The 10428-nt window shown below is 49.8% G+C and overlaps 1 protein-coding gene across 1 annotated transcript; it reads right to left on the bottom strand.

The window, feature by feature from the left end:
- Positions 1–3687: 3687 nt before the first annotated feature.
- On the bottom strand, positions 3688–8471 carry LOC122375543 (ephexin-1-like). The gene is made up of 5 exons (XM_043355006.1): positions 8351–8471; positions 7343–7894; positions 7016–7271; positions 6792–6863; positions 3688–3695 (listed from the first exon to the last, which is right to left on the bottom strand). Exons 1-5 carry the CDS (start codon positions 8363–8365, stop codon positions 3688–3690), a joined length of 903 nt encoding a protein of 300 aa, XP_043210941.1. The 5' UTR covers positions 8366–8471.
- Positions 8472–10428: the final 1957 nt, after the last annotated feature.

Below are 10428 nucleotides of genomic sequence, written 5' to 3'. Positions count from 1 at the left end.
TTGAAGTGTCTCTCTCCTACAATACAAAACAAAAATGGTAATGACCGCTGCTGCTGAAGGAGTACATATAATCCGTATCCGGTATTCCGCACCGGGCACCCACATTTCCTCAGGTGCTGCTTCTTATCATCTCCCCGATTGGCGAGGAAACGTGGAGGAGATCACGTACCTACCTATCGGGGACTTATTTCTAGACTTTGACTTATGTACCCGGAATATAAAGCCGAATATGAAGATTCACATGCAGACATGGAGCAGAGGTGTGAAACACCAAAACGTCAGCTATGCTGGAAAAGTATGAAGTGTAACGAGACTGCATATAGGTTGAGCTATATGCACTGGCCGCTGCAGTCTGCACCTTCGCTGCTCTCTTTTTCTGTGGTGGAGGACAGGCGCTTATCCTTTGCACGAACTGAGGAAGCATGTCATCCTCATAACATGCTCTCATGGATGTTGTCCCGATTGGCCATACCGGAATACAGACTAGCCAGGTGAAAACAAGTGCAATGTCATGACAAATACGAAGAAGTTATTGTTACAAATGACTTGAAATCGGTAGAGGATACGGGGGCGGCTTATGATTGTTTCTGGGGCGCAAGCTCAAACCGCGACATCCGTTCAAGCAGCAGCAACATCCTACTCCAATCACCCAAAGTAAATCCGGACCGGTACCGTCACACCGCGGCGCTGCTGCTGCCTGCCGCTCAGGGGCCGCCCAATTATACGATAACGGCACCGGCTGCCATTACCAACCGACATTGGACTGGTTTAGGCCGTACGTGACCCGCGTGACCCCCAGCACGTGACCGACGTGACCCCCCAGCACGTGACCTGGGGCATGGTCTCCAGCTTGGGGCACGTGACTGGGGGCAGTTCGGAGATAATTGAGCTGTAGGTAACGGCCGTTGGTCATTGGCCATTCAGGGGCGCAGGACGGGCTATATGCAGCAGACGTTAGTCGATCAGCTGCTAAATGTGACTGCCTGGACCCTGGTGGACAGTTGAGCTGGACTGCTCAACAGCCGCTAGAATTTGCATCGAAAGCGTTTTTCGATACCTAGTTTAAAACGCTCGCCACTTTTAAACAATTCTTCACGTTTTCTTCTCGGGGGTGCGGTAGCTACATGACGTTTGTCCAGTGAGTAGTGATATGTCAAATTGGTGTCGGTCTCTGTACCACATCTCCTTCCTACAGTTCCATATACATCTGCTCAAATGTCGACCCGCAGTGGCGGCGGGAGTTAGCCGAAGCGCGGCTCGCAGTGGGCCGATCCGTATCGCCGACACTGCGCTCGGAGGCGGCGTCGGTGTCATTTTTGCAGAGTTCCACCACTGCAGGAGCGGCAGAACTCAGAGAGGAGCCGCTCAGAAATAGAACCATGAGTGCGCTGTCCATCTGCACAATTAGACGTGCTACGGCTCGGCTCAGGTCGTGTCCGGGCGGCGGCGCGCCTCCCGGACCGGCAGCTGATGGGCCGCTCCGGGAGGACCCGGAGCTGATGGTCCCACTCCGGTCTCCGGGAGGGGACCCGGACGGTCCCAAATGGACCGGCTCCATTTCCCAGAGGAGATGGCACGCGCGCCTTACAGAGTGATTTCGGATCTGTAAGTTCAGTAGTTAAAGTATTTAGAAGATGTTTTATTGACGCTTGGGAAAAGTTCGTAATGATAACTCGTGTCTGTGGCCGAGCCGGGGATCAGTGGAATGCTGGGATGCTTCTGTGATCGGTGGAGCGTATTGTGATGAGCCTTGATGTGATCTTATAAGCAATTCGGCGCTATCTGGGTTTCTTCTGCAAACCTGTGTGTGTCAAAGCGTCTCTCCCCTGGTGGCTGGTACTTACAATGTGGATAAGGTGGATAAACTTCCTTTATTTATTACGGGTAAAGACAACGGGTCTTTACAAACCGTCTCAGCCCATTGGCCCGCAGTGGCCGCCGCTTACTCTTTTAAAGTTAATGGTTAATTGCTCGGCAGTTTAACCTCAAAACAGCATACCGGAACCAAGGTGCCGGAACTGTTGGTGGAAAGGAATGTAAGTTTTCACTCTGCAACTGCTCGTTACATCAAATTTCCAGACCAACCCTCTGCTGCGCAGGTGATCTGTTCAATGTTCACGGGAAAGTTGGTTAACTATTTGCCGGACTACTCAACTGAAGTCCTGCGGCACTGAGCCGAGAAGGTATTGAAGATAGGCCGACCGCCACGGACGTGTTTCTCAATTACGTCCTGGCACCAACTGGTGCACCATGCGGCAAAGTTTGCCGCGCTCCGGATGCCATTTGCCACCTGCCCCGACTGCTGCGCCGAAGTTGCCTCTGCTGCGTCACCGCTCGGCGAAGGGGTAATACACCACTCAGCTGCTGCTCGAAGGGACGCTATAGCTTACATGAAACAATTATTTGGACGAAGCGAGGGAAATTGTGATGATGATTTTTCTGAGAAACAGATGTGCGGTTATTTAGGTATTGATACCTATTGTTCATTACAAATTGACATCCACTACCGGGTATACCTAATCCACTGACTAGGTATGGGTAGTAAATTATATAATGCCTTGAGATCGGTTCCTCAGACAGATGCCATCAGTTTGGCTGATGGCGGGGACGGCCAGGAGAGCACTGCCACCGTCACCTTACGGTTCGGTAGGTGTGCTATGGTCAGCGTGACCCTCAGAGGTCGGCGTGCTGTCCGTGTAGACTGAGGACTGAGATGTGACGAGTGACGACAGACAGGGTGTAGTAGAGTGTACCCTTAACGGGCGGCGACCTCCATTCAGGGACACGGTAGACGACCTGTCTTATCAGTCAATCTGGCGTTGCTCAGGCGGGTTTCAGTCAGACTTCAGATGTGACTCTTGATACACAGCGCGTGATCTATCACCTCTGAATCCTTCCTTCACAGTGACAGTGTTTTATCAAGCACCGCAATTTGCGACGGCTGGTGTGTTGTTGTCTGTTGACAGAATGATTTAAAAATAAAACAAATATATAATGAATCTACGACAACACATCCCCATGAATTTATATAGCAAATCCGGTCAGCCTTTGCATCTGTGTCTCCATGGCTCAGATTAGAGGTGGCAAAATGTGGACCCGAGGACCCGGTCCAAAGAACCAGTCTGGACCCATATGGGTCCAGACCGGTTCCTGGAAATTTTCTGACGGGTCCAACCGGGTCCTACCATAAACTATACATCTTGCACACTACACATTATTGCAAAATATGAAGTGAATGAAGTGAATGTTTCTTTGCAAACAGTAGCTCATGAATATCCCCAGTGGGCAATAAGCTGTTTTACATGATGCAGCTAATGATACTTACAAGTAGTTAGTATTAATTGACTTTTGGGGAATGGGTCCAACTGGTTCCGATTCCAACTAAGACCGGGTCTGACTGGTTCCAGAAATGTCCAGCCGGGTCTGGTTCGAGTCTGGTTCCCAAAATTTTCATCTTTTGCCACCTCTAGCTCAGATTTTAATCTATCCACCAGCCTGTGGACCTTTGGATTTGACACAAACCTACCGGCAGCCTGTGGACCTACGGGTACAGCCACGGCGTCTCAGTCAGAGGTCCTCAGCCGTTTCCGACAGTTCACCGAGCCCGGCAAGTGGGAAATTCACTCGCCCGATTAAAGTAGAATGGGTCGTTCTGACGGCCGCAGCCACCTCCCGAGTCTCATGGTTCTAGTGATCTGGAGGGAGAGTGAGAGAGAGGGGGATAGATAGATGGATATAGATGGATAGAGAGAGAGAGTGTGTGTGAGAGAGAGAGAGAGAGAGAGAGAGAGAGAGAGAGAGAGGAGAGAGAGAGAGAGAGAGAGAGAGAGAGAGAGAGAGAGAGGAGAGAGAGGGAGGAGGAGAGAGGGAGCGAGAGAGAGAGAGAGAGAGGAAAAAAGACGAGAGCGAGAAAGAGAGAGAGAGCGAGAGAGAGAGAGAGAGATTGAGAGAGAGAGAGAGAGAGAGAGGGAGAGAGAGAGGGAAAGAGCTGGACGAGAGGAGCGATATTACACGTGGGAAGAGTCGCTGATTCTCTGCTATCTGTTGGCGGTGTGTTCGCATCCTGGTATCGTGGCTATCATTTACCCACTATTGACACTAAAAGATACTGGTAGCTATTATTTGCTCTTTTTAAATATAGCATACCCGACAGGTGACACATTTTCAGTAAATCTACGTGGCTTTTTTCTGATTCAAGACAAGTCTGATCATTGATGTTATGGACATCAAACTTTCAATAGAAACAGCTAACATGGACTGCCAAGGTAGGTACTAGGAGTACCTATAGGTATAGCTAACCTGGGAGATATCCAAAGCGTCACAGATCGTCTATATTTCGTTACAGATCGGTCCGATAATAAGGTACGACGACAATAGAAATGCACGTATGACGCCGCATATACCAATGAGCCGAGATGAATGACCCATGCGACGCTCGATAAATCGATAAATGACACCGCCAGATGGCATGCACAACAAATGACGCAAACAAATGACGTGCGATAAATGACTTGCGACAAATAGCGTGTAAGTAATGACGCGGGAGCGTCACAGTGCTCAGACGGTGTCACCAATTACATTATAGTTAGGTCTCGGAGATAATACAGGCATTGCTGCGGTGTCCATTCATCAATTGACTTATGGAGAACTTCCACATAGACATTTCTAATGTACAGGTCTCGCGGGTTTTAGCGGCAGGTTTTGTACTAATGAAATTAAGTATATTTCAGGCTATATCTTGGTCATCTTAACCCTCGCCAGGCGAGGGCCTTTTCCATTACACGGACGGCGAGGGGGGGGGGGGTACGACCCCCCCTGGCGATTGGCTCCTATGGCACTTAGAAACACCAAATTTACAGGGTAGATGGGTCTATAGGAGGTCTCGCCCCTGTGTAACTTTGGTTGCTCTAGGTCAATATTTAGGGTTTTTTGGGGGGGAGGGGTATAAGTGTAAAATTTTTGCTAAAAACAGGCCAAAAGTTTTTCGCTTATAACTTTTGATCTAATTAAGATAGAACAAAAAAAGCACCAGTGAACTCAGCACGTCAAGGCGCGTCAAATGATATACTTGTTTGCTTGCTTAAGTGTACTTAAAAAGAAAGTTAAGCACATCTTAAGTCTAAAGAATGGTCGAAATGCTTAATGTTGCATATCATTCGACTCGGCTGTTCAAGAGGAACAGAATGATGCCATTTTGAAAGCTCTATCTTTATTGTGTGACAAGTTATTGGCACAAATGTCATTTGACCTCAGTTGACCTCATTTGACCTGACCCATGGACAAGTACACCAAACAAAGAAGCACCAAGTGACATAATCTTGAGTACTGTTGTTTCAGAGCACCAAAGTGATAGAAAGAAGCGGATATCGCCAGTATTTTCCGAATTGAATATTTTCCCATAGGCGTAACATTACGACGTAATGACCTCTAACTGATCTCAGGTCAGCGACATGAAAAAACGAACTATATGTTATACAACTCAGTGAACTTAGGACATCCTGAAAGTTTGAAGGAAATCAGTTCAAAACTGTGAGTTGAACAGGTGCATAAAGAAAATTGAAATTTGACCATGACCTTGTACCGGTTTTTCTGACCTGGTGATCTGACCTGAAACGGCAGAGACCTGAAATTTTCAGGGAAGGTGCCAAAAGGTTGACCCAGAGGGTATGCCAAATTCGCTACGCGCCGCCGTTTTAACGTTATTTGCGAAAAACCTTAGGGGGGGGGGGCTGCATCAACCCCCCCTCGCCGGGCGAGGGTTAAGCTTTTGTGTTGAAGAATGAAGATGCGATAGACTTGTTCATTCACAAGCCTTCGATTACAGTTTTCATGCTTTGCTGGGCTTTCGCAACGTCTCGTTCTCATTCCATGCGAAGATAGGTCGCAGTTGTGAAGAGGAAATGACTCCGTCTGCTCCAGCACTTGCCACGATCGCCTGAGTTGCGCAGATGTCGAGTCGCATGCCGCCGCGAAGTGCAAGACCGGACGGAGACTTGCACTTCCGCTGCAGTTGCAACCCCTTACCCCCGCATTACACAATCCACAGTTGAAACATGGTGCTAGGCTAAGTCACAGTTCCGTTAGCTTCGTTTCATCTTTGCTGACAACTGAGTTTGCTGGTTTACGCCGAATATCTTTTCGTGTGACCTTTGTTTAACGAAGTAGTTACTTGACTGTCTGTTTACCGTTTATCCCTGAGGAAATGATGAACGACTGAATGCTGACTGAAAATGACTTTGCTAGATTTTTATTCACATTTCAACGTACGTACACTGTCATACTAAGTCACAGTTGAAAGCACATGAACATGAGACATATCACAATCACCAAACCCTTTCTAATCATGTAGCCAGCTAGTTCCAATGACAATTATGATCGAGTGAGGCAGTGAAAACGCCCAGTAAATTATGCACTACGTCACGGTTTTGACGCCACACTCAGACCTGAACAATTACATACTGACCACTGTTACGGATAGGCTGAATTGTGCTCGAAAACGACACTAAATGACGTTAAGTGCTGTCTCAACGCAGCTGTCAGTTGATTTAATGAATATGCTTATCATGGGCGTAACCGATCTGGTAGCCAGGGGTGAGGATCTTCCTACGCTTCGAATACCCTAGCCGTTCTGTCGCTCTATCTTCTATCAAAATGACTCCTATCACAGTCTGCCTGACTATCTGACCTGACAATCAGTTCCTCGGAGTAGGACCTTATCCACCGGATACGGGCCCCCCTCATGAGCTTGGTGCCCTTTTCAGCGACCCCACATCTGCACTGTGGCGACGCACGCCCCTCCGCCGCCACGACAGGCGGCCCTTCGCGGCCCTTTCCGGCTCGACCGTGCCACTCTCCTCCGCCTCCTGAAACCCAGCGAGAGGACGGGGGACGGAGGTCAGAGATGTCTGAGGAGTAATACTAACTTTGTGAGAAACATAAAGAAGCACACACACTATCAGCTAGATGCTTTATGCATAACACGGTCATTCTTAGCAGAAAGTCGATTTTTACTCACCAATCTCCTCTTCCCGGGCAGCGTCCTCGTCACAATCCTTGACGAGCTTAGTGAGCGCCCGGTGCGCCTCCTCACAGCTCTGTCTTTCCGGGTGATCGGGTGGCATCCTCTTCAGCACAGCTTCCATCATCATGGGCAGCCTCTGCACGTGCTGCACGGGCAGGTGGAGGAGCGCCGCCAGACCCAGGCCGCGCACCTCTGGGGACATCTCCAGGCGGGAGAGCAGCGCGGCGAGCGGTGAGCTCCGCTCGGTTAGCTGCTGAAGACAACGGTCCTGGTGCCACTTGTGCGCACAGTAGACCTTGTACGGGTAGAAGTTGTGCTTGCGTGTTCGTGCACAATGTCACAGAGGCCCGAGAGATCGTCCATGGGTATTTGGTACAGGTCAGTCAGAAAGTCATCTGAACACCGGCGCACTTCGTCAACGTTTTGAAACAGCTCGCGATACTCGGTCTCACTGAAGGTGCACTGCCGTGCTTTCTGCCCGTTTTGACCGTTCTGTTTCGGCGATGGTGGCTTCTGGCTTAGCGCTCGAAGTGGCTCCTGGAAATGACGCTCTAATAGCTGAAGGGAGCTGTGATACGACTCCTCTTTACTGATGATCTCGAACAGAGCCTCTCGCAGCTTCCTCTGGTCGCTGCTGAGGCTGTCGAGGACGCCGCTGTTGATAACGGAGGGCAGTCGGCACCAGAGCGGCGGCTCGGCTGGTGAAGAGGGTGACGTGGGTGCTGTTAGGGAAGCTGAAGAGGAGGATGGACGCAGCAGTGGCCCTCCGGAGGTAGCAGGAGACGTGCCCACCGGCTCCGCACCCGGCGGCGATCCGTTCGTAGCAGAAGCCGAGAAACGAACTCTGGCAGCTCCAGAGCCATCATCCAACTCCTGGGAAAGAAAGGACTGTGTTCAGCGAGCTACATCATATTGAGAATGGCGCGATACGTATCGTCCTTTTGGCGCGATGTATGCCATTGATAGACCACCGTTCACCGATAAGTTTGAGCAGGATAGAAATGCAAAAAAAAAAAAAACAGCGTTCATCTTAAACACTGAAATGAACTTAGGTAGGCACTACTCCCAATCCCATGGCTTTCTTTCGTCTCAAGTTCTTAGCAAAAATGGGAATAAGGCATTCGGGGTGAAGCCAAGAGTGACTTCCGTGCATTTCTGTGAATATTATGGAGGTAGATCTGAGGCAACAGCGTATGAATCTGGTCTAGCACGCTCATCCTGATCCTAGTCTGTCACATTATCATGCCGCACTACTGTGGGGCTAGGCACTAGACATACTGTATGCACAACATTATTCGCAATGTTATGGATACTAGACATATTACTCACCACCTGTATCGACATTTCTCTCCAGGAACCTCTCAGTCTGCACAGCTACTACCTCAGGACACGCTCACACATACGCTGACCCGTCCGCGGCGCGTGGCACTGTGACCGGCCTCTGCCCCTGCCACCCTCCCCCTCCCCCCTCCCCGGTCCGACCTCAGGGTCACTGCAGCCGCCAGCTGACTACCGATAGCGCACGGGATTTCCGCTGCCAAATTCCCCGCTGCAGGGGTTCCGTAACCGAATTTCCTGCTGTATCACGAAACAACGCAGAGGCTCCTACTTGCGTCTTCAGCTAAATTTAGACAGCGTATAAGTTTTTGGGATTTTCGATCGGGTTAGGGTGTCCGAGCAAAATACATGCGCGGTTACATTTGCCTTAGGTACCTATCTTAATTTAGCATGGTTTAAGCAAGCAACTCACGGACTAATCGTTCCACCACCACCAATCTACATGATAAGGGTACCTACCTAACACCTAGCCTGCAAGTTTCTAACCCCTAGATACACTTGCATACAGCCGGCAAACTCCTCTGTGTAATCAGACACTCCCTTATCAACCCATTAGGCCTTGGTTCTTAAATCTTTTCATTCATTTTATGGGTGTTGTCCGAAATATATGATATATGATATCAATACTGGTGTAACACTTGATGTGTTGCACTTAGCCCTGAGGTGCCCGGAGACCCAATTAATCTGACTGATAAGATAGAGAGAAGTCAGTTTATTACCTGCATGTCAAGGCTTGGAGACTCCGTCAGGGGCTAGGGACCTGGGTGCCTTTGTAAAATAAAGTTAAGACACGGGGAACAATGAATATACGTACGCTTACGGCTTAGTCAGTTTCCGTTCTCCGAATAACTTTCAAAGTTCAGTATCACTGCAGTATGCCGCAGATTGATAATAAGATCGTACACCTCACAAATCATCATACAGAGATCAATACATACAAAGATCGTATCGCTCAGGAAAGGGCCCCTCTGTGACGAGTCCCAAGTACCTACCGCCTGTGACTGCGGGAGACTGCGAGGCACCATGACCCAGCCGGGCTCGTCCTCTATGTTGTCTGTCGCCGTAGCGGGGCAGCTCTGGCAGGTGAGGTCATGACCTTGCAGATCTTGCAGTCCCGATGGAGTCAGCGCACTGAAAAGCTTTTCGAAAGGTGCCGAAAGCCTCCGGGTATCTGTGAATTTTAGATAGACAGGTTGATTTGGTAAGAAACAATATCCTGCGCTGAATGTACATATATGCGAAAAATGGTTCAAAGAAAAGAGTGACAGTAACCAACCAAGCCCAGTTGGACATTTCATTTGTTATGGGCTTACGTTTTTCGCCGAGCAGTTTTTAAAGTCTCTTCTCATCAGCTTTGAACCTTAATCGGCAATGAAGCCCGATACTGAACCCCTCTTTAGATACCCCAGCTAGCTCCCCATTCAGCGAGTCGCTGAACGCCTTAGAGCACCCACACCTGCGTAACTCGCTGGTCGCCGCACCCGCCCGTCTTACCTGTGGGGTTTTGGCACGACTTGGGGCGCACGTTCCCCATCCTGCCGGTCCGCCGTCCTCTCTGGAGATCTCCGATACCCCTGTGACTGAGCTCCGTGAGGACCTGCTGCATCCCCTGATCCCACTCGGAGTCAGTCGTCGACACCTGGTCACCCGACTGGGTCACCACTAGAGGTTGCTGCTTCACAACGGGTCTTGGCGCTGGTTGTATTGATGGGGCAAGTGATGGAGCTGTAAAAGTTTTTCGATTAGCGAGCAGAGGTTTAGGTTTCACTTTCGGTTTGGGCGGCTTTGAGTGCTGAGTTTCTTGCAAACCAGACTGTGATATTGGACGTGGTTTGGGTGGAAGGTACTGAGCTGTTGTTGGTGATGGTGACGGCGATGGTGACGTTGATTGTGTCAGTGCTGGTGATGGTGCCGACGTTACTGGTGCTTGTGCTGATGGTAGCTGCTGTACTGGTGGTGGCGGTAACGGTGTCCGCCTCGGATCAAAGCGACTCTGCCTCGGATCACCTGGTGAAGATCGGGTTGGTGAAGGTGCTGGTGACGGACGTTTTGGTGAAGGTATTGGTGAC

The sequence above is a fragment of the Amphibalanus amphitrite genome, unplaced genomic scaffold, assembly GCF_019059575.1.
Source record: "Amphibalanus amphitrite isolate SeventyFive unplaced genomic scaffold, NRLGWU_Aamphi_draft 001865F_arrow, whole genome shotgun sequence".
Taxonomy (NCBI): domain Eukaryota; kingdom Metazoa; phylum Arthropoda; class Thecostraca; order Balanomorpha; family Balanidae; genus Amphibalanus; species Amphibalanus amphitrite.
Note: the sequence above shows the minus strand (reverse complement) of the source record. Positions and strands in the feature narration are given on the sequence as shown.

Bases quoted from the DNA above. Each gene is read 5' to 3' on its own strand.
- LOC122375543 (XM_043355006.1), bottom strand. The intron at 7,272-7,342 runs GCAAGCACAACT...TGTCTTCAGCAG, and splicing joins GTGACATTGTGCACGAACAC to CTAACCGAGCGGAGCTCACC. The intron at 6,864-7,015 runs GTGAGTAAAAAT...GCTGGGTTTCAG, and splicing joins TGCCCGGGAAGAGGAGATTG to GAGGCGGAGGAGAGTGGCAC.